Source organism: Clytia hemisphaerica, unplaced genomic scaffold (assembly GCF_902728285.1).
Source record: "Clytia hemisphaerica strain Z4C2 unplaced genomic scaffold, Clytia hemisphaerica genome assembly, whole genome shotgun sequence".
NCBI classification, from domain to species: Eukaryota; Metazoa; Cnidaria; class Hydrozoa; order Leptothecata; family Clytiidae; genus Clytia; species Clytia hemisphaerica.
This window is the reverse complement of record NW_027104525.1, coordinates 180,889-206,084: the sequence shown is the minus strand read 5'-3', so window position 1 is coordinate 206,084 and position 25,196 is coordinate 180,889. Positions and strand designations below refer to the sequence as shown.

At 35.4% G+C, this 25,196-nt stretch overlaps 1 protein-coding gene across 2 annotated transcripts in view; it reads right to left on the bottom strand.

Moving 5' to 3' along the window:
- Positions 1-24,843, bottom strand: part of LOC136821985 (hapless 2-like) — a 40,987-nt gene extending 16,144 nt beyond the window's left edge. Inside the window, exons 1-10 of one of the 2 annotated variants that reach the window (XM_067078201.1) lie at positions 24,586-24,843; positions 23,185-23,328; positions 21,087-21,188; positions 18,443-18,514; positions 8,394-8,539; positions 7,364-7,532; positions 6,953-7,081; positions 4,943-5,088; positions 3,279-3,321; positions 143-321 (exon numbers count right to left, since the gene is read on the bottom strand). In XM_067078201.1, the coding sequence (XP_066934302.1) occupies positions 143-321; positions 3,279-3,321; positions 4,943-5,088; positions 6,953-7,081; positions 7,364-7,532; positions 8,394-8,539; positions 18,443-18,514; positions 21,087-21,188; positions 23,185-23,328; positions 24,586-24,813 (1,358 nt within the window). In that variant the 5' untranslated portion in view covers positions 24,814-24,843. The remainder of the gene's footprint in view (positions 1-142; positions 322-3,278; positions 3,322-4,942; positions 5,089-6,952; positions 7,082-7,363; positions 7,533-8,393; positions 8,540-18,442; positions 18,515-21,086; positions 21,189-23,184; positions 23,329-24,585) is intronic. The other variant, XM_067078202.1, reaches the window with a different exon arrangement.
- Positions 24,844-25,196: the final 353 nt, after the last annotated feature.

The following is a 25,196-nucleotide window of genomic DNA, read 5'->3' as shown; positions in this document are numbered from 1 at the left end:
TCCGTTTCATATATTCTTAAAATAATTGATTTTTTTAGCGTACTATAAATTTCGGTTGCAGTAGATAGTGAATGATAAAAATCTATAAAAATGACGTTAACAGACAGTCTGTACTTTAAATTAAAGAATTCTTGTCTTATACCTGCTGTAAATATATATGACGTCATCAGCACTAATTTCTAGTGAGACAATGCTATTAACAGTTTCTTCCAACTCATAAGCAAATACTGATTTATCCGTTTCTTTATGTGTCTTCGCTCCAACAAACTTTCCATGCTGTGCAGGAAACCAAAAGGGGCGTTCACCACGGTCAACTCTTGCCTAAAAACGTACATTGATTTATAATTTATCACAGGAAAAATTGAGTCAATCACCTAGGTGGGAAAATTACATACACCCCGGGTGAATTTTTTACACGTTCCAAGGTGTGAAATACACTTATTCACGCCCGAGTAATCTGCTCATCTTTCCAATGAAATTACTTTCTGAAAACAGGTTGCGGTTATTCTTTACAGGCTGTAGAGGCTCGATTTGTAGTGAGTACCTCACTAATCATTTTTTTATTCCGTTTCTTATTGAGTTCCACTTTGGCCATTTTCTGAAAAAGAAGCCTTCCAGATGTATTGACGCAAATTCGATTTCTTTGCTACTGTAGGAGCTTCGAAAGTTTAAAGCGACGTCAAAAAATCGAATGTTCCAAACAATCGAAAAAGTCGCAAAGTGAAATAGACGTTACTGCGTAGGAAAACAAGCTACTCGATTTGATGGCACAGTACGAGTTTTGGAAGGTCGCGTGACTTTCTGTTAACATATTGATTTTTCGACACTGATTAATTTTGATGGCCGTCCTCTATTCAATAAACAGCCGCTTGAAAAAATCAATTATTGATGGGATAAACTTTCGCGGGTATTAAATCTCGTGGGATAATCAGATGGTCTGAGATTTTAAGAGTACCTGCTCTTATACATGAGAAAACGCGATTCTCCAAGTAGTTTTGCCAACTGACGAGTCTGTGTTAAGATATTCCACTTTAAAATTTCAACTTGAGAGGTCCGCGAGAGGTCCCACTGATTTTTTTGAAGTTCCTGAGAAGTCCGTCGGACTTGTCGAAGGTGAGTTATATTTCATATTTTCTCTACGATAATCGATTATGTATATTGAACATTCTCCACTCAAAATAGGAATCATCATAGTTATATGTTTACATCATAAAGGAAAAATGATTGGTATATATCTGATTATCCCTTTAACTCCCAATGGAATTTAGAAGGGCCTCATCCGCGAAATTCAGTACCCACGGAAAATTTGAAATCTTTCTTCGATCCGCGAAAATTTAAATTTCTACCGTCATTTTTTTTGTTCATTTGAATTTTTATCCTTGTCTTTCGAACGATGTATGATGCTTCAAAATAGGACATAAAGAGACCAGTATTTTTATTCAAAACTGCAAAAAAAAGAGGTGACGAATTGAAAAGAAGAAAGAACATGGTTTTATTATAGAGACTCTGGATAAACATCGAATGAAACAGTGGAGAGCGAAGTATTGTATTTCCATTGTTTCAGAAAACAATCGATGTACAGACTTTGTCCGCAAAGGACAACTGTCATGGCGACTCGAAGGACTCTGATTTTTGAAAAATGATTAATACTTTTATTTCTAAAAAGTTCTCTAACTTATTCTATTTGTACTTTTGGTGGCCAAAAATTTGAAAATAAATTCTAAAATACCAAGCGGTTACATTTATGAAATCTCGTGTGAGTAAAACATCATCAGACGAGTAAAATCAAACAAAATGCTTATAATGACACAATTTTGAATTGGGAATATCTTTCTAATAATTCTCCGAGAAAAGCTGAGAATGACATATATTAGATGTGAGTCTCATAGCTCTACTATGGTATGGAAGTCTTTTGGTGGCACGTGGTGGCACGGTGGTTTTTTTTAGCTTAAAGTTTAAAAAATTTCTGGTGTCAATATTAAATTTCTTATACAAAACATGTTTTTGCATTATTCTCGCAATATAAAACGTCATAACGATATATCATTAGCAATTAACTAGCTGAGTTTGAATCTCAAAGGAAAGCTTAAAGTCTCTTTTGGGAATTGTGTAAGTGCTCTTTGATTTGATGAGGAACTGCAATAAAAATACTACGAAAAATCATTTAATGGTGGAAGGAGGGTAAACAATATAACAATAGCGTTCAGTTTGAGGTCATTAAGTAAGCCATTCAAGGTTCAATCGGCGGGCGGTATTGAAAGGTTTTGTGACTCAAATTGTCATACCCGCTTTGCGTCGGGCCCAAATGACACTATCGGGCGAATAATCAAACTACACGGGCAGAAAATAACAACAACGAACGAAAACTTAACGCTATTACTATTATTATCCATATCGGACATTCAAACAACGTTTCTTTCTAGCGTCAACCAAGTCTTTTCGCTTCAATGCAATGTCTTCGACAAATTTTTAGCACCTTGCGAGCGGGCCGCAAATGACCAAAAAGTGACGTTAGTTTAGTCTCTTCGCTTCAATGCAACGACTTCAATCCAATTACGAGCGGGCCGCAAATGACGTTATTGCCCTGTACCCGGGCGGTTAATAATATTTCAGCCCTCTGATGCCTGGCGCTTTAGTTTTCTCAGCGCGGGTATGATAATTTGAGTCACAAAACCTTTCAATACCGCCCGCCGATTGAACCTTTAATGGCTTACTTAATGACCGCTATATGGATAATAATAACGCAGTAATGACTGCAGACAAGGCTTGTACATGAGAAATTGGCAAAAACCAGCCAGCTGTTTTTCCAGTGTCTGTTGTAATAATTCCTTGGAAAGAAGTATCATTTTCATCAAGGAATGTCCAACATTTTTCTCAGGGTTATTTTTGTAGGCAAAAGTTCTAGCGATGAAAACGAATGAATTTTCGCACAATACCACATCAAAATTTTGAGAGGAGTTCTGTTTGCAAAATTTGGAATCACTTTAGAAAAGTTAGATTTAATCCTGATCCGCGATTTTACGCAAAAAATCAGGAAACTCCTCATCTGCATAACTCTTGGATGGGAATTTTATTCACGAAAAGTTTATCAAAACATATCAGAAGGGATACATGTGAAATGTAAAATATAATTAAGTATAAAGTAGATTATTTAATTGTCGAAATAAGCGAGACGAGCGACCACAATCGTAGACATAAAGCTAAACTAAGAAGGTGGCGACACGCTAAAGACAAACAAACAAACATTAACTCCTTAAAACCTTAAAAAACTACTTTACCACATCTTCATCAAAATAATGTTTGGGTTGATTCCTCAAGCAGCTATAAAAAAATAAAGATCGTGAAAGATAAGTTATATTTTTATAAGAACATCCAGATCTTTTTAAGCCTTTGAATGTTCTTAACTTATTCATGATATGCACCACTGCAATAACTTCACGTTATGCAACTTTTCTGTTTTTGTTCCACGTATTGAGTGGAAAATTTCAAAAGTTCTCGGAAGACTCTCCAGTGGTACATATCATGAATTAAGCCTGAAATATTTCTTAAAATATTCTTAATTTCAACATTTTGTGAGTATATTTGATAATTTTCCTAAAAAAGAGGGGTTTTTACAGTCCTCGAAGCCATAAAATGCTCTTAATTTGTTAAAATTTGGGCCATCGAAGCCTTATGTTTTGTGTAATTTGGCCATTTAAGGACATTTTTTCTCTATTTCAAAAAATTATTAAAGTTTTTTTTAGATTTTTAGAGCTAGAAGATATAAGGTACTTGAAATTAAAATAAATTGAAAAAATAATTACAAAGCGTCCTCCCCTTTTTAAAAGGTGGCATTTTTTACCCAAGAAAACTAGAAAAGGATTGGGGAAATTATTTCGGTAGAAAAATTGCTTTAAAAAGCCAGGGGGAGAAAAAAGTCTGTGGAAAATCTTTTATTCTTCTCTTGCCAAGTGAAATAGTTAATATTTAGGTTGTTACATCAGAAACTTTTTATTCTTTTACAAAACGAACTCGTTATTTTATTTATTTTATTCTGTGGAAGTTTTTGAGTACAAACACGGTAAAAGATTTCAGGGGGTTCGAAATATTAGAGGAGGGACTAACAGTGGGTTCAACTGACAATTCCTGCATTAATAACACGCATGCGTAATTTGTCGTTCTCTTAGACCACATGTAGTTATTTCCCGTGATATAAAACAAAGAGAAATGAATCGCTAGGGTGGTACAGTCAAAATGGCAAAATATGAAATTTGTCGTTCTTTTTTGTCGTTTTTTTATGAAATATGTCGTTCTTTTGTCTATTTTTAATAATGCAGGAATTGTACTTTAATCGTAGAAATTTTAGCGAGACTAATTTTAGCGTTTTAGCGAGTTTTCCCTATTTTCGCTAAAATAAATCTCGCTAAAACGCGCCGAAATAACAGATCGCTAAAATTTATCCGCGCGAAATTTTTCTGATTTTCTGAAAGCTGATTCGCTAAAATAAATCCAGGATGTTTTTTCTTTAATTTTTTATCATTTTGTTATCATTTTCATAATTTTTTCAAAAACTAGTAATGGGGGCACGTAAATTTCCAAGTTTTTCTGTTCTTAGTCAAGAATTGTGTTACAAACACATGTGACTATATTGATTTTTGTATTAAAAAACATTATTTTTTTCTTCAAAATCATTGCCCTCGCTAAGATTAATCCACGCGAAATTTTTGTCAGATGAGTATTCGCTAAAATTTATTATCCACGCGAAATTTTTTGAAATCGTGATTCGCTAAAATAAATCCAAAAAAAATCAAGATTTTCCTGACTCGCTAATATACGCTAAAATTAATCTCGCTAAAATTTCTACGATTAAAGTAAAATATAGCCTCTCCTAAAAGGGGGGAACGGAAATTTTTTCAACTAACCTCTTCTCAACTTTTTGCAGAGACAATACATATACACTTACTCTCCCTTCAGCTGATGACAACCAGGTCCCTGACCAGAACTTGCTTGCACTCTAAAACTACGAAATCCGACGCCAATTTTATTACACATTCCATTTTGTACATCTACCATATCCCGAGGCATGACTAAGTATCTTGATGCGCCGTGCTAAAATGAAATAAAGATAAAGAAGAAATTCACGCCAACTTTTGGTTCTTTGTGAGACCACTATATTGATTTTTTTCCATTCAGATGTTTTCCTGTTTAGCACAACAACTCTCTGATACCTTTCATCAAGAAAGCTGGACATTAAGGAAAATATTAGTCCAGTCATCCCGTAAGATTTGAATTTAAAATGCAAAATTTCTTGCCAAACCAGATCGAATGCCTTTGAAATATCCAAAACACCCCCTGGCATCCAGAGTAATGATCTTTGTCATAATATCATGTGAAAACAATTGAGAAATGCAGGAATCACTCTTTCAAAAACATTAGATAATAAGAATAGTATTGTTTCCACTTTTCCCCTGCGTCGATGTATACAGTATACCGATATATCGACAATATGCCTTATCTCAAGAGTCATCCAAGCGCATCTTTGTCCCTGAACTACATGCTGAATGGACCTACCTGATATAGGTAGTCGAAAGCATGCCGAATAATGATGAAAATATTCATATGAAAAAAGATACATGGCGTTATATATGCCCAAATACGAAAATCCGATTTTAACGGCCAAAAATATTTTCCGGGAAAAACCGTTTCAGTTACTTTTTCGAGTACTTTGCCCTTTTTCTTTGTGCAAAATTTCAGAAAAAAAAATAAGAAAAACTGATTGGAATAAACCGCTGTACATAATTGCTGTATTTCATATTTTATACGTAAAAATACAAGACCGCGTCATTTTGACGTTAGTCGTGGAAAAAATCGATATGTGAGTAGCCCTTTACTTGAAAAATATGTTAACGATAAGTATATGTAATCCCATCATGAATTGGGAAATAATTGCACGGGTGATTTTTTTGTTTTTAATTTTCTGAGTCCGAAAGGGCGATGAAAATTCGAAACAAAAAAATCACGAGTGTAGTTTTTTGAATTGCACGAGTTATCATGTGATTACGAGCTAATCGCACAATGATTTTCAGAACTTCTTTTTCAGTATCATGAAAACAATGAAAGGAAATTAAACTGAAAGCTTTATTTTTCTCTTTTTCTCTATGTTTTCCTTTTTGTTACTTTTATTTTAGACAAAGGGGATTTCCCGGCGAAATTTTAAACACCACAAATGATTTTAAGCGCCTTAAACTACAGTTGGAAAGTAGAGTTAAGACCCTAGGATCTCAGGATTTAAAATTTTCTCGAATAAGGCTTGGAATATAGAAGCCACCGAACCCCTCTAAAATCGAATTATTCAATGAAAGAAAGTGGAAGTGCTAAAATAATTATTCTCGCCCGAACTTTAAATTCTGAAGAACGTTAAAATGCACTAAAATGTCAATATATTCCGGCCATGATTGTAAATCATTCTTTTCAAAACAACTGACGGTAAGGCTCGCAGAGCCAAGTTCAGAATATATTCTTTCCTGAGAAGTTCCATACAAGCAGCCTGTGATAGTCAAACAGGCGTAATATTGCATGGATTCAAGCTTCAATACGAAGGTGGAGTTTCCTGGACGATAATTTATGATACCACCATGGCCAAGATGAGGCAGGATTTGTAGATGGCTAGACACATTTAAGATGTTGTCTTTCTCTCTCGGCCCTGGGTTAGGCTCAATATCTCCAAAAGAAGTAAGCTAAACTGAAAAAATAAAGTTTTAAATCTTACTGAGCCTTTTATAACCCTGAAAGTTCCTCTACTAGACTCAACTAGACTATTTAATAGAGTTTTTTTATAATTGACTTTTAAACTTTTCACATTCGGGATACATGTAAGTAGTAAGCCTAACAACATTAAGGGAAAACATTTTAGTAAGGGCATTGGTTGCAGCAAGAGAGAACTTTTTTGATTGGTGAAAGAAATATTTTGTACCTTCATTTGATCATGGTCAGTCGGACCGGTGGTGGCCTTCTTCGACAAAAATGGTACAAGTAGATAAAAACTTTGAAGAACTGGGAGCGCTGTATTTGTTTGAAAAGTACCGACATAATGAGCAATGATCTAAATAGAAAATAGTTATCAAAAAAATCTAATGATTGATTCTAGCCAGGGTTTGTTCTTATTCATTATCTCTGTCCAGCAAGTAGACAAGAATTTGTATTTTTCAGTCAACAAAATTATTATCAAGGCTCTCAAGATTTCAACCAGAAAATATATATGATATAATAGACACCCTGAAGGTTGATATTCTACAGAACAGTCCACAAATTACACCTAAAATAGACTGAAAATCTTCATTTGTAATTTGACTGAGGAAGAATCCTTCTTTATATGGATGCTTACCCTACCATTTTTTCCAACACCGGCCTTTCTTCTGGGACTTAAAACGATTTCACCTCCATTGACCCACTTTACTACAGTCTTATTATTTTCGACTGTTGTTTCTTGATCTTTAGCTCTTATGTGAATTGTGAAATCTTTATAAGATGGTCTAAAATAGTGGATAGAATACCTGAAAAAAATAACATAAAAATACTAGTTAATGTTTAGTTGTGAAATTCTACGAGAATGAAGCGGAATCGAGCATTTTTACGTTCCAGGTATCAGATTCACACACATTTGGACAGATAAAGTTCCTTCGGCCGCACCTCTATAGCAACCACCAAGCGCCCTCTTAACGCCCAATAGCGCCTTCCACGCTCCACTGAACAGCAACTTAACAATTGCTGTCCAGCCCTCTTGAACTTTAGTGTTATTTCGGCAGTGATCGGCAGCGGACCATCAGGGTTGTAAAAGTATCCTTATATTTATAGTTAGTATTGCAGAGCGTTGTTATTGTTAAATAATCTAAATGTATTGTAACTACATAGTCTCACATCACTGTCTGTAGATAAGATTAGGTTCTGCCCCCCTAGGTTCTAAGCTCGTCCCTTTTGTAGTCCGGTCTCACTCACCCACTGGGTCTTATTCGTTTGATAGGCCGTCACAATAGCCGGCAGCACAATATCTTACAAAATATTTTATCACGCTATAACCCAGCGTTTGACGACATCCCCGATCGTCAAGGCCGCGCTCATCGAAATCAAAACGGTAAAATAAATTCAGATTCAGGTTTTTTGGAGAAGAGCTCGTTGTATTATCAATCTTTCGCAAAAACTAAAACCCGCTTTCCCGTGGAAAAAATACACAAAAATCCAAAATTTGTGAATCGACTATTGAAAGGGGTAAAGGGACCCACTGACGTCATAGATTTTGGAAAAACTTTAAAATACGATATCTCGAGTTCGAAAGGGAGTTTGGAGGTCATTGACCCCTCATTGGACCAAGAATTTTATGAGGAAAATGTTAGTAAAATAAATCAAATTATTCATACCACAAATCATCGTGACGCATACAATGGGCAGAGGATTGAGGGTTATTAGTTAAAAACTGGCAAGCCACACCTCCCCTTTGGCGATGCCTAGCTTGTGATAACGTATAGTCCAGTTTATCTGCTAATGAACAGATACAGCAAAAGCCCTGAAAATAAAGAAAATGAAACCAATGTTGCAAAGTCATGTTATTAAGCATTGGGAGGGGCACTTATTCGAATATTGTTATTGATTGAATAAGATATTGAGTAGATACTTGTGTCTTAAAAAGAAAGAAAGTCATTAAGAATAAAATGATAGAAATTGTCAATTGGATTTTTCCAATCTTTCTTTTATTCATCCTTTTTTGAAAAATCAACCCTTTGAAACAGATAGGTTTAAGCAGATTCCGAATTTGTTGATATGCGAATTTCTGAAATAAAAAAATAAGCGCCCCGCTCGAATAATCGCCCTGCTTGAATAAGCGCCCCCATTAGAGCCTGGAAAATTAAATAAGCGCCCGGAAACTTATCCCAGGATTTACGGTATTTAGTTAATGAATCAGCTCATCATCATAACCAGTCTGCCTTTTTGTTTGTTTTGATTTGCACAAGTTATTCATGCATCTTTTATCGTTCTTGCAGCCTGAGACACAACAATGATCATTTTTCCCCCATCTTGATTCCACCACAGAGTTGAATTATTTTATTATTTTGTTTTTGTTATGTTTACATTTAATTGACATTTTGTATCGAAGGAATCCCCGTCTGGACTTTGCCCCGCATATCACGCAAAATTTGCTCCGCCTACAAAATGGCGTCGCGAACTCCGAAATGGCGTATTGTAATTCGTGTTATGGTGAAATACATGTTTTTTATAAGCCTAACATTTATAAGCATACCGAGACCTGAATTTGTCTACATTTGCGGCGAGATCAAAGAAGCTCTCTCATTGAATTGTGTAATTTTTCGTGTTGGATTGGTTTGGTGGTACTTTTTTCTTTATTTTTTTGAATTTTCATTTTTTTCAAAGTCATGTCGGATGAAATGTTGGATCGGTTTGCCCCGGCCTTGTTTTTGCTTCATCCAACGCAAGTTTTTCCATCAAACATTTCGGCGAGATCAAATAAGCATGTTACAAGCATATTACTGATCTTGCTTTTGAGGTGTGTTAGTGAAATTTTGTTTTTCTAATAGATATTTTTCCTATCCTATTTTTCGGAAAAAATATCTAAAATATCTCTAAGCATAACTGAGCTTGTTTCCCCAAAAACATATACTTATAAAAAAACATGTACACTGTTAGGGCCAGGGCAAACCAGTCCAACATTTCATCCAACATGATTTTTCAATGTTGGATGAAATGTTTGATGGAAAAACTTGCGTTGGATGAAGCAAAAATCAAGGCCGGGGCAAACCGATCCAACATTTCATTCGGCATGACTTTGAAAAAAATGAAAATTCAAAAAAATAAAGAAAAAAGTACCACCAAACCAATCCAACACGAAAAATTACACAATTCAATGGGAGAGCTTCTTTGATCTCGCCGCAAATGTTGAATGAAATGTTTGATGGCGATCAAACTCCGTCCTGGAAAAAAAACCGAGTAATTACGGAAGAGGTCAAGTACCGAACAGAAGAGTGCGACAACAAAGTCGCAAGAATTCGAGATGCCAGTCCAATATCTACGCGTGAAGCTATGAGTGCCTCCTCGTCGCTACGCTCCTGCGGGGGCAATTAGTCTGGAGGGATCGTTTTATAATTGTTAATGATGAATTTATTTAAATCCCGGCATTTAGACCATGTTAGCCCATCCATGTGAACACCTTTCGGTATGAAACGCCTTTAGAGTGTAGAGAAAGCAGTGGGAAGTCTAGCGCTTGTTTCATTTGAACCCTTCGAAGTCATGGGAAAGAGGAAGACATCGACTCCACATGCTGCAGCAGCCAAGAAAAAAACTTTGGGTAGGGTGTATATGATGAAATGACTTTTTTCAGAATTGCACTTTGGACAAATCTTTCTGGTAATTTAATCTATTCTAAGACTTTCCGTGGAAAAATTAATTCAAAATCTTCAAAATTGACCGTTTGCCCAGGGTTTTGTAAAATCGATATTTTCAAAAATTTGCAAAAAACAGGGTTTTTGCCTGAAAAAAAATCCTAAAGCCAGCTGTGTTGGTGCTACAGCCCTGAAATTGGGCCTAAAATGTTCCTTGGAAAAAAGTAGGATTAGAATGTAACAATGATATAGCTCTATCATACATGAAAATTATTAAAAGTAGGTTTTTAGGCCAAAAATGACCGAAAACGCGAAAAAATGGGGTTTTGGCTGAAAAAAATCCTAAATCCTGCTGTGTTGGTGCTAAAGCTCTGAAATTGGGTCCAAAATGTTCCTTGGAAAAAAGTAGGATTAGAATGTAACAATGATATAGCTCTATCATATATAAAAATTACAAAAATGTAGGTTTTAGGCCAAAAATGACCAAAAACGCGAAAAAATCGGGTTTTGCCTGAGAAAAAATCCTAAAACCTGCTGTGTTGGTACTACAGCCCTCAAATTGGGCCCATAATGTTCCTTTGGAAAAAGTAGGATTAGAATATAACAATAATATAGCTCTATCATATATAAAAATTACACAATAATAGGTTTTTAGATTGACCGAAAAAGGCGAAAATTACTCAAAATGGGGATTTTCAGTGCTTTAAAGCATATTGAATCAATTTCTGAAACTCTTTAAGTGATTTAAAGTAATAAAATAGATGTTTCATTATATATAATTTAGTACAATAAGCTATCCTAATGGCAAAATTAAGCAAAAATTTGGGTTTTTAAGGGATTTTTTATCAAAAATACTCCCAAAATAACGATTTTTGAGCTTTCATAACTTTAAAGGCTCAATTCAAGACTTTGAAATTTGGCAAAATTAAAGAAAGCTATTGGAACTGCTATTGGATCAAAAACAAAAAGAATTGATACATAGTGTGCAAGGGGGTTCCAGGTCCCACCTGAAAATTCAGGTCCCACCTTATCCTAAAATTCCCACCTTCAGCCCAGACTCCCAGATCCCAGCTAAAAACAAAAAAAATGTACTAATTCGAGGAACAAAACAAAATTTCTTTACCGTAATATGAAGATGCAATATATTACATATGTTTAACTTTCCATTTGCCTATGACCTACATTAGGGGTAGAAACCAATCAAGTAGTCAGACGGCTTAGAAGTAAGTGTGAGTCGTTAGATATAAGTTTGGCATGAAATTATGGCTAATCCTTGAATAAGAAGTTTTGGGGAAAATTTATCCTGATAACTACAATATTAGTATAAATAAGTGAGGATCGCCTACAACCATAACTGCAGGGAGGGAGGGAGGTAAAATATTTCATCCTGTCAGCTTTCAGTTAGAGCGTCGACTTGAACAGGGAGATGTGATGGCCATTTTGAACATGACGTCACATGGCTATTAGCAAAGTAGACTCAGTTGGCGGAGGGCGGCAACCCAGCCATTCGAATACTGTATATAGCGCTTATCAACATTGGCCCCGGCAAGCCATTTTGAGTGAGGGGGCCAACATTTTGGAAAAAAATGTCGCCCACCTGTTGGGCGACGAAGAAAATTTTTTCACTTTTTACACCCTCAAAACACCTTAAAACGATATCTAATAGGGGAGAATAATAGTTTTTGTGGTTTGATTTGGTCTCAAACCAGCTTAAAATAGAAACTCTTAAAAACGTATGACATGATCTACCAAAAAGTGGGGGGGGGGGCCATGGAGGGGCCAATATATAAAAAAAATATGTCATAAAATCATAAAATCTGAAAATAAGAAATTTTACTTTAACTTTTTCCAAAACACCCAAAGTCCCACCTAAAGAAATTAACTCCCACCTTAACTTGTTTCTCCCACCTAAAACCTGGAAAACCCCAAATCCCACCTGAAAATTTTCGACCCAAATCAGCAAAACCCCCCCACTATTCTGGGGGGGGGTGCACACTATGCTGATAGCCAGCAATGTTGATGAAGAAGATGCAGCCAAGCTAGCAACCAGCAACAAAGTTATCAGATGTGTATCTGCTTGCAAAAATTCCCACCAAGGGCAAATCACTACAATTGAAGAGCTTGACACCCTGGTTCAAGACTGGAATGGTACAGAAAAAGGGCTTCAAAAAGCATTGGATTTGGAGATCAGGTTCAGAAAGTTCACCTTTTATAAAGTGAAGACGGCGTGTCCCTTGTTTAAACAATGTGGCTTAACAGTTGAGCAGAAGGTGAAGAATTTGACGACTCTAATCACATCTCAACTGGAATGTAGAGTTTTAGCTGACATGATGGATCTTGAGAATGCAATCAATAATAATGCAAGCACAACTGACAATGAAGCAGAGGTGGAAGGAGAGCAAGATCAATTGATGGATGGTATTACTCAACACGATGAACAAGAAAATTCTAGAGGAAAAGAAGTAACTGTAAATCTTAAATCTACCTATTCCATGAACCTTTGTGTTTTTCAGGATAAATGAATTGATTTGCCAATCAGAGGAGAAACAAGCACTTAGGTTATCATTTCAATATGCTCTAGATTTCAAAGTTTATGTATCATTTTCTTCAATATATAAGTTAGAATAGTCAGGTAGAATTAGTTGAAATTTCACCACAACCCGGACAAAATTGCCATCAAGCTGAAAATTGGCACAGATGTTCTTTAGGGTATACTGAGTTACCAAAAAAAAAGCCCCATCAATCCGGACAGGGGAGACCACTTTTCCGGACAGTTTAAAACCGGACATGTCCGGAAAATATGTCCGAAAAAAAGTTGTTCAAATATACAAGTATTATATATCAAAAGAAAGATAATTTCAAGACGAACAAAAAATTTGTTTACAAGAAGTCATGGAAATAAACACAGAAAGAGTTATGAGTATCAGAAAAAACCCTACTGTCCAATTATTTTTGAATTATGTAGTAGTATTCCCTATTCTCAATGGCAGCAAATCTCCTTACAGCTTCAAGCCAAGTGTTCTTAGACCAGCTCCTGAGTGCTGGGTGCTGAGTGCTGCCAACCTAGAGGGGTAGTAACTTTATATACGATTTTCGTGCTGCTCAACATCCAGTTTATGGAATGAAGAGTAAAATAGCGTTATAAGGGGACTTTTGAATTAGGGGGTCTTAAAAGAGCTTGGGTAAGAAATTACTATTGAGAAGCCGTTTTATGTCAGTAACATCAGTCCATATCTTTTTATCTTAGCCATGGGAATGTCTTGAAACTTGGTAAATATACTCAAAAGAAGTAGTTAAACAAAAGGGGGGGGGGGGTTTCAGGGGGTACCCGATTCCGCAATTCCGTCAATTTTTTCTCCAATTTCCGTCAAACCGTCTTAAATTGAACCAAAATTCCGTCACCGAAAATTCCTTTGAAATTCAATATTTTTGTCGAAAATTCCGCCAATTTTGAATATCTTTTACCAATTCCGAAATTCCGCAAATTTTTTTGCTAAATTCCGTTTTTCCGCACTAAAATTGTCTAATTTTCCGTCTCCGTCAGAGAACCCAATTTCCGTAATTCCGTCTAAATTTTCGCCAAATTCCGCCACTCCGTCCGAAAAAAGGGCCGATTCCGCTCCTCCGCCAACCATGAAACCCCCCCCCCCACAAAAAGCTTCGAAAGATGTTTTCCAGGTGCTCGCAAGGAGAAAAACGGGTAAAAAGAAGCCGTTTTTGCCTATTTTTGGCCTGTTTTGTCCTGTTTTGACCCTCTTTAACAAATTACACGCTTTAAAGTACTCAAAAACTCGACAAAAACATAGAAAATGTTGGACTTAATCGAGATCGTTAAGGTTACGTTGTCATTATTGGCACTTTTTAACGTTTCAGGTGGTAAAAATGCTATTTTTACCTATATTTCTCCTATTTTGTTCACTTAACTTAGTTCGAGAGCGCGCATCGTCATTCGTCATTCGAAACAGCTTTGACCGCCACAATCGCTAAGACTTAGTAATGAGGAGCAAGGTAAAACAACACTTTACGAACTAAGCATTAAAGCAAAAAAAGTCCGTTATAAGAAAGGTGGGAGGTCGCGAGGTCGTAGGTTCAATCCCTGGTCGGGCCATTTGTACTTGATACTCACTGCTTAATGCTCAGTATTAGAGAAAAAGATAAAGGGTAAGTGGAGTAGTCAAGGGAGAAAGAGTGGCACCTTCCTCCACCTCTGGGTTGATAGCCAAGCTTTCGGGTCGCATTCGAATGCAGCCATGGTCTATTAATACAAGTGCATATCGTAACAAATAAATAAATCATATTCTTGTAAGAGATTACCATGATGACACATTTTTTTTCAATTCGACAAACATTGTGTTGAACTCGTGCAGGTCATTAAAAAATAACCTAGATCTTTATATCATTAAGAAAGAATTGTTGAAAATAAATGACCAGACAACGAAATTAGCGAACGTGAGAAAAAAAAAACAGATAATATGTTCAATGTTGGAGGTACCTACTTACCGGTAGAGGGAATACTGACACCAAAACATCACCTCAATCATAACATGACTACCGTGAAAATCACATGTCGAAATCATATTCCGACCTGTGACAGCGAATATCAATTCTATTCAGCGCGCATCCAACGCTGTGAAAAGTAAGCATGACGAAAATCTAAGATCTTGGATTAAGTTTAAAGTTGATACTTTTACTCACGTCGTGGAAAGCATATCTCAAAAATATCATCGACGCTTTTAAAAAAGAGTCAGTGATGGAGAATGATAACATAAAGATCTGCGCATTATTTCGATTCCATTAAAGTATAATTAATAGTTTAGTGCAATTACTGTTATACATTTGGAATGATGTAGAGGATTTCTTTTGAAAGAAACACATTTCAAAAAAATAAACTTGGAGGTTTCTTGGGGAATTCGTCAATAGTAAGCATGTATACTGATACAATCTGCTAGACATTAATACGGCAATATTTGCTCTTCATCTTTGATTCTCTCTATAGTGATTAGATTGACACATGCGCGATAAAATTTCTATACTTGGTCGTCCTGAGGTTGATACTCAGGGTACAACATGGAGGTCGGAGAATGCCCCGAATTTTGCCCCCTGAGATGCCAAAAAGTGCAAATAAACGTGTCGTGAAATTGTAGTACGAGTTTTATATTGGTCAAACCTTCCTCACTTCTGTCCAGGATTTTAAACATATTTGAGCTCTTCATTATTCAATTAAGTTATGTAGCCAATATAGGCGAAAAAAGATGATGTGCGCATTATTACCCCCTGAAAAGTCAAAAAGTGCTAGCAACAATGAATGCCACATCCTGGTTGAGATTTATATGATTTTTACATTGGCCGCACTTCTATGGGGTTTTTAAACTAGCTAAGTTAGGTAAGCAAAATTGGTGAAAAATAGGCAAAAGTTTTGAAGTTCAATATTATCCACACTTCTATGAGGTTTGTGAGCATTCTTGAGCTCTCCAACTAGCTTAGGTAAGCAAAATAGGCAAAATATAGCAAAAAATAGCATTTTTACCCTCTGAAAGGTTGAAAATTGCAAGTAATGACAACGTAACCTTAATTTTCTTAGCGATTTCGATTAATTCCAACGTTTTCTATGTTTTTGTTAAATTTTTGAATATTTTAAAGCGTGTAATTTGTTAATGAGGGTGAAAACAGGCTAAAAATAGGCAAAATTGGATACTTTTTACCCGTTTTTCTCCTTGCGAGGCCCTGGAAAACATTTTTCGAAGTTTTGTTTTTTTACTACTTCTTTTGAGTATATTTACCAAGTTTCAAGACATTTCCATGGCTAAGATAAAAAGATATGAGCTGATGTTACTGACATAAAACGGCTTCTCAATAGTAATTCCTTACCCGAGCTCTTTTAGGACCCCCTAAATTCAAAAGCCCCCTTAAAATGCTATTTATCTCTTCATTCCCTAAACTGGATGTTGAGGAGCACGAAAATCGTATAGAAAGTTACTACCCCTCTAGGTTGGCGCTACCCGGCACTCAGGAGCTGGTCTAAAAACACATGGCTTGAAGCTGTAAGGAGATTCGCTGCCATTGAGAATAGGGAATACTACTACATAATTCAAAAATAGTTGGACAGTAGGGTCTTTTCTGATACTCATGACTCTTTCTGTGTTTATTTTCATGACTTCTTGTAAGCAAATTTTTTGTTCGTCTTGAAATTATCTTTCTTTTGATATATAAAACTTGTATATTTGAACAACTTTTTTTCGGACATATTTTCCGGACATGTCCGGTTTTAAACTGTCCGAAAAAGTGGTTTCCCCTGTCCGGATTGATGGGGCTTTTTTTTTGGTAACTCAGTATACCCTAAAGAACATCTGTGCCAATTTTCAGCTTGATGGCAATTTTGTCCAGGTCTCAGGCTAATTCTACCTGACTAGAAAGGCAAGAGATTCAAATTGGCCACCCATTGTTGGAGATTTTGTTATTGGAGCATTCGAGGATAGTTTTTACCCAGGTTAGATTTTATTCTATCTTTAAGTATGTATAATACTGTGTTGAATAATGAAAGAAACACCTGATCTTTTACTTAGTAATGACATTATTTTTACTTTTTAGGTGAAGTTGTGAGAGTTGGTACAGAAGATGTGAACTGCAATTTCATGACACCTGTTAGTGTAAATGACCAAATGAAAAGTCTTTGGAAATGGCCTTCGAACTCTGACAATGTAACCGTACATAGAAACTCTGTAGTGCCCATCAAGCCTTGCTTAGAAATAAGCAAGTTCAGCACAAACAGACTTATAATTTTTGAGATGACAAAATGTTGATTTAGTGGAAAATTTATGAATTTTTTTTTTCTTTTTGCTAAGTTTTTTAGTTCTTTCAGTTCCAATGTTCAGTTATGCCAAGTTTCAAAGTCTTGTATTTCAGCCTTTAAAAGTTATGAAAGCTTAAAAATCGCTATTTTCCGCTATTTTGGGGGTATTTTTTTTATAAAAAATCCCTTAAAAACCCAAATTTTTGCTCAATTTTGCCATTAGGATAGCTTATTGTACCAAATTATATATAATGAAACATAATAAATATGTAACTTAGAAGCTTCATTTTGTAATAATATTTTATTTTATTTAAATATTAAATAAAATGAAATATTATTACAAAATGAAGCTTCTAAGTTACATATTTATTATTAAGCTGATTGCCCAAATAAATTTATTTAATTACATAATGAAACATCTATTTTATTACTTTAAAGCACTTAAGAGTGTCAGAAATTGATTCAATATGCCTTTTTCGGTCAATTTTGACCTAAAAACCTATTATTTTGTAATTTTTATATATGATAGAGCTATATTATTGTTATATTCTAATCCTACTTTTTCTCAAGGAACATTATGGGCCCAATTTGAGGCTTGTAGTACCAACACAGCAGGTTTTAGGATTTTTTCAGGCAAAACCCCATTTTTTTGCGTTTTCGGTCATTTTTGGCCTATAAACCTACTTTTAATAATTTTAATGTATGATATAGCTATATCATTGTTACATTCTAATCCTACTTTTTTCCAAGTAACATTTTTGGCCCAATTTCAGGGCTTTAGCACCAACACAGCTGGTTTTAGGATTTTTTTTCAGGCAAAAACCCTGTTTCTCGCAAATTTTCAGAAATATCAATTTTACAAAACCCTGGGGCAAACGGTCAATTTTGAAGATTTTGAATTAATTTTTTTGCAGAAAGTCTTCAAATAGATTAAATTACCAGAAAAAGTTGTCCAAATTACATTTCCAGAAAAAAAGTCATTTCATCATATACACCCTACTTTGGGGAAAGCAGTTTTAATTTTTTTTCAAAGGCCGAGAAAATCATTTTGTAGTAAATAAAAAATAAACATAAATTACGAGTATCTTGTTTCGCAGGTAAACAAAAAATAAACAATTTTTGAGGTCGGACATCAAGAGATAGATAGAAAAATATCCCAAAAAATTATCGGGAGCAAAACAAAAAAACTAATGTCTCGACGCAAGTTTAAGTAGGAAACAATCGAAAGGAACAAAGGTTTTTCACACGGCGGACTATGGTTTAAGTTTTCCTGGAAATGAAATACCTGACTGTTTGGAATGCGCTTCTTTTTTTCGTTGTACACATAGCCACAAGTAGGCCTATGATTAGCTCCATCCTATAGAGAAGAAAAGAAGAAAAGTGGTAATAAGCATAATTATAACAGCATTGAGGCCAGAGAAAAATAAGAGTGATATCGTTTGCTTACTCATCAAATTTAATTTACAAGCTTTTCGATATTGAATTGACACGGTTGTGGAGCAAGATGGTCAGAAAGAGGAAAAGTGAGACACTTTTTGCTTAATATATCCGCACAATATAACAACAGATATAACAAATTTCTATATGGCCTGATATGAAACATGTGTCTGATATTCTGATATGAAATGGGAACACTTTTGTAAAAATAAAACCTTTAATTAATTTAGTCCAGAGAAAGCAACAAAGTTTTCGAAACATTTTCTTTTCACAAAAGTAAGTTTTCCCTAATGAATATTCAACTTATTGAGAAATTTTCCCGACTGTTCCTGTACAGCCCCAAAAATGTCACCCCTGCCCTAAGACGTGAAACCTGCCCCAAGATGTGAACTGGTTGCCCCAAGATGTGAAACCTGCCTTAAGATGTGACCCGAAAAGCTGCCCCAAGATATGACCCGAAAAGCTGCCCCAAGATGTGACCCCAAAAAGCTGTCCCAAGATGTGACCCCAAAAAGCTGCCCCAAGATGTGACCCCAGAAAAAAGCACTGGTGAATTATAGGTTTTGGTAAATCTGCTGGTGGAGTTGATGGTTCTCGTGAATCTGCTGGTGGAGTTAATGGTTTTGGCAGGTTTTGCTAAATATGCTGCTGGAGTTAATGGTTTTGGTGAATCTGCTGCCGGGGTTGATGGTTCTCGCGAATCTGCTGCCGGGGTTGATGGTTCTTTTGAATCTGCTAGTGGAGTTGATGGTTCTTTTGAATCTGCTGGTTGAGTTGATGGTTCTGAAGAATCTGCTGGTGGATTTGATGGTTCTGGTGAATATGCTGCTGGGGTTGATGGTTTTAGTGAATCTGCTGGTGGAGTTGATCGTTCTGGTGATTCTGCTGGTGGAGTTGATGCACCTTTGAGAGGCTCTTGGTCTTAGCTTCTTCAAACAAAAAAGACATTTCGGCTGAAAACGTAACATGAACTCCAATTGTCGGGTGTCTGAAGAACGATTATCTTGAAAATTTAGGTTAACCACATCGGCCAAAAACACGTCCTCAACAGGCGCCATTTATTACAATGTAACAAAAAAATAAAATGTTCTCTGGGAGGGAAAATACACATTTACCCTCACGAAAAATGGTACATACTAAAAAAGGGAAGAGGATTTTTTTGTGGTATCTTTTATTTGAGATTTTGCTTCGTCGTGGTATCAGAAATTGTTTATCGAATTATGTTATCGAGATGAATTAGGTTCTCAAAAAATGGTTTGATGGTTGTATCATTGGATGAAGTAGTCTGCAGAAACGGAATGGATGAAGATGGATGGAAATCATTGGATGAAGTAGTCGGATAAAAAACGGAATAACATCAAACTACTTCATGCAACCAATCCATGATATTCATGACTTCATCCTTTATACGGAAGCACCCGAGTAAGCCCTGAACTCGGCAAATTTTTCCACAAGTCTTTTGTTATTTTGCAATTAGTTCCAGGTTACTTTGGTCCGTATAAAATATTGCATCGTGAATACCATAAATATTTACCTTAGAGGCCATTTTTTTCATTCTCAATAGATTCGTGCCTTTCTCATGCCACTACGCAATTTTGGCTGCGCCAAATAGGGCCGTAAATAACAAACACCAAGTCGGAAATGAAAATTGACAAAAGCTTTTGACGAGTTGAAGTTTTTTTGGGCAGGGATAAAAAAATATTTCTTTGCACAGCAAATGGCAGGTAATTGTCATTTGAAAGAGCAAGCACTCAGCAGATTGAACAAGAAACATCAAATCCACCGGCAGATTCACCAGAACCATCAAATCCACCAGCAGAATCACCAGAACCATCAAATCCACCAGTAGATTCACGAGAACCATCAAATCCACCAGCAGATTCACGAGAACCATCAACTCCACCAGCAGAATCACCAGAACCATTAAATCCATCAGCAGAATCACCAGAACCATCAAATCCATCAGCAGATTTAAATGAACCATTAACTCCACCAGTATATTCACTGGAACCATCATCTTCACTAGCAGAATCACCAGAACCATCAAACCATCCGTAGATTCACCAGAACCATCAAATCCATCAGCAGATTAACCAAAACCATCATTGGAAGGTTATCTTTAGTGCCCCTGAGAAAACTGGTTTACGAAAGAATTTAGAGGCATCTATCATAGCCCTCAAGAGACCGTCTTTAAATGACCAACTTGACTCAAACTGGTTAATTCTTTTCCGAAATGGAGTAACTTAGTCAATTATTTTAATTACTTTTTACATATTCTCTTAACATGCATTGCCTTTTGTATTTTATGATGTTTCTTTTATCCAGTTTTTTACTACATTTAATTGCTTTTAAACACATAAATTGTAACTTTTTTTGATTTCCAAATTTTAACATCATTTGTAGCACTGAAGATGATTTTTAATCGAAAAGCTTTTGCTCAATTTTAAAACATTGTTGTTCTTCTTTAAATTTAAATAAAAACTAGTATTCACCCTTGCTTGCCATGCGTCATAACATGTGTATCTGCTGATAGCTTTCCACCAACTACTTTTTCCCAATATGATTTCTTCCCATGGCTCATTATTGACGGTGTGCTAATTTGGGAAATTGAAATGAAAAGTGTTAAATCTTAAACTAAGGGTAAAGTAATCTTTTCGTCCTGCGAAACTTAAATCTTTTTTGAAAAAAATTATCTGCTTCTAAAATTTATTCATTCAAGGTAGTATACATTGATTTACGGCATTGATTATGCAGTCATTTTAAGTAGATTTAGGTAGAAACTGGCCAGGCCGTGTTGTCTAAACAAGGTAGTGTCAAGGCCACACAAATGTAAAGACAAGTGATACTTTTATGGACCTACCTGCTGGTTATCAAAACTAATCAATGAACATTAAAACAATGAAACACATAAGACATAACTGGTCAAAATAAAAAATAATAAGGTTTGTTTAGGTAAAAAGGTAATTCATTTATTTATAAAATAGAAGAATATTGATCTATACTTGTAAATAGTGATTCTTTCATAGCTAGAAATTCATTTTTTGAATGATAATGATGAAACCTTAAAAGAAACAGACATTATTGGGCATATTTTGGCCAAATTTCCAAACATGTGCTTATAAAAAAGTTGAAAAAAACAATATTTCAAAATAATGAAAGGTAGACCTGTAGTAGAAATTCATCCAATCAAAAAGTACACTGTATTTCAGCGGAATTTGACAATTTTTAAGCTCTTCATGCCAGTAAAAATACTTTTTTCCAATTTGCTTATAAACAAATTAAGAATTTGGCCCAGTTCTTATAAAAACAATTTTAGCAACTCAAAATTCGATCATCTCTTCCCTATGATGGTGCTCTGTTTTTATGCAAGAAATCAGAAACATTCAATGATTCAAACTCCAGGAAATCTCAAAAAACCTCATTTTTGGGCATATTTTGGCCCAAATTGACCCAAAAAAAATTTCCTCGGAAATCGGGCTCCGTCACATTCAAAGGTTTACCATTTTGATTCTTTGTGCAAAATATCAGAAAAACTGAATGAGCTGATCTCGAGAAAAGCCCATAACGAACGGACGAACGAACGAACAAACAGACAACGATTAATTTATAGGACCTCCACCGGGGTAGGTCCAAAAAGAGATGAGTCTTCAAAATCAAAAAAGTTGTAAAGTAAGTTTGTAAAGTAAGTTTGTGACTAAAGTCACATGGCGTCACGAATGCTCCCTTTTCTTTAGCTGTTAACCCATAAGTCATAGTTTCTACCCCCCCCCCACATTTAGGGGGTATTGGGTTTTGATGAACCGAAAGCAAATGGGTGTTAAAAGTACGACTTTCCTAAGGGGGGTTGCCAGTTAAGGGGGGTCTTCTTACGTAAAGGGGGGTCTCTTAGATAAGGGGGATCTTCCTTGAATTATGCGAAACTTCATTTATACTGATTTCTAAGGGGGGGGTCGAAATTTTAAATGAATTTCCTAAGGGGAGGTTAGCACTTGAGGGGGGGTCTTCTTTCCTAAGGGGGGGGGGTCTTGACCCCTCTAGAAACTATGTAAGTAGGGGTAGGGGTAAAATAGCACTCTATCTTCAAAACCTACTGTGCTAGAGTTTTTAGATGCATTTCTACCTGAATAACAATAGTATGAAAATCTTTTTGATTTCATTCATTTTTCAGGAATTGCCAGACCAAAAACTGACAAATAGGGTCTAAAACCCTGAAAACGCTGATTTTGGATGTTTTATCATTATTAAAATATTTAAAACATTTTAATGATAATAACTGGATGGTATTGATACTAATTCATGTTGAACTACTAAAATGAAGCGTCTACAGTCACTTTCAGAAGCAGTTAAGTCAGTTTTGGTGTAAAAAACTGGTCACAAAATCATGCGAAACTAGTGAGTTTAGGCTTGTCAACTTGACATGATGCCATCAAGTACCATAGTCTTTGGTATGACCCAGCCGGGGATGAATGAACCCACAACCGTGCACACCGTTGCTTGGGTGTTCTACCTTTATGCTACGGCCGCTATCAAAGCTTAAAACTAGAACTTTGAATTTTATTTCTGGATAATCTGCAAAATAGAGAGCCTTACACCGGTGTAAATGAAGGGATAATTAATAGTGATAGCTGACATGGAGAGCAGGATCACAAAAGGATTATACATTTTTGCAAATTCGCCTTCTGTTTCGTCACGAACACGTGATACGGTTGCCATCAACTTCTCTGTTCCTTCTTTCTATAAAAAAAGGGAAAAATGGGATCAAATTCATTGCTCTTTGATTATAATATTACAATCCAAGGTACATTCCTATAGCTAACAGGCTGATCCCACAAAGGAATTGCTTGATTATAAAAACTTGAACTTCTAAAGTGTGCACTAATTCTTATTTTACTTCTCATTCATAACCTCACTAGCCATCCAGTGGACATAAAATCCACAACAAGCTAATCTTGTTTTAGCTGGCAATTAGTCTGTTATACTTGTTTGGTGTTATCAATTATGCTAATCAAAATAACCAGAGATAGCAGCAGGTGGGAAAAAGCTAGCTAAAATAAACTGGTTTTTCCTTTTTCTCAGCAAAATCACAGGTTCTTTTCTTTGTTGAACTTAATAATAATATGAACTTTTATCAACAGAAGAGTACTAATCATTTTTCAAAATCAGAGAGCTTCGAGCCGCCATGGCATATTGATACCGGGTGCGCCACAAAAAAATTTCTCTCTTTAAGTTTAATTTTGTCAAAATTCCAAAATTTTAAAAGAACCAATTCTTTTCCACGAGAAAGAAGAAAGATAATGTGTCATTTTATTAAATTCGATTGATTAGATCAAAAGTTATGTTCAGTTGAATAAAAAAGTTACATTTAGAAAGTGCTCACAAAAACGATGTAAATGAACCTATCAAATGTTTATTCTAAAACTGGCAATTACAATAGCGTTCACATGATTAAGAGCATTTTTTAGTAATTAAGCATATACATTTTGAAACTGAAGGGTCGAATGGGTTTAAAAATGTCATCAAATTTCTTTTTACCAAAATTTCCCTCAGATTTTTGGTTCTAGACTGGATAAAGTCTATGTATAGCTAGATTTACCTCAAAACCAATATTTTGTGTATTTTTATGAATTTTACCAGATTTTTTGGAATTTTTCAATGAATACTCTTCCTTTTATTGGAATTCAACCTTCCTTTACACCCGGTAGTTTTATGAACCAATTGAGAAACAATACTCTCAACTCTACTTTCATATTTGATGGTTATCCAAACTCAATAATAATTCAATGTTTATACCAAAAGAATTTCGGACTTTTATTGACTTTCTAGACAATTCTTTATGAAATCTAAAGGTCATATTATAAGATCGAGGATAAATCATCTAAAGAATTTCAATAACAATTCACTGCTGAGTGAATGGAAAATTATGCAAAATAAATTTTGAGATTTGTAATGGGGTCAATTGTTTGTTATAAAGTAGAAAAACCTTAGACATACCTGACCATTTTTTACAGACATCAAAACAACCATTTTCTTTTTACATGCTTTACCATCGACCACATTATGTGGATCAGATGCACCAGCTATACCTTCTTTAGCAGCACTTTGGCCACGATCTTCACACATTTGAATTTTACTCTTTGAAAGGATAAGTCCAGTTACTTTTAACCGCAGATTATGCAGTAATAGCATTATTAGGAGAATGTATATTATTTGTTTCAACATTTTTCTTTAGTCATCAGTTATATAGATTTGTATACTAGAAAAGATTAATTAAGACAATTGAGTTGCTTACAATGACTGATAAAACTGAAACCAAATTGACAGAATGAATAATACGCTGAGCTTACAAAAGCACAAATAATAAAAAAACCTTACCTCTTTATTACTTCACACCTGGTCTATTTAACAATACACAGGAAAAATCTAGAGTGTGATTCTTTTAGCTCTGAGATTTTGCATTGATTACATTTCGGGTGATTTTGCCCATTTTAAAATCTTCTATATTACCTGATATTACTAAAAGTCTAATGTGAGTAAGCCATAAGGGGGCCATTATGGATTTTTGAGATGGGGGTTCAAGTGTTACGTGACCTATTTCAGTTGGG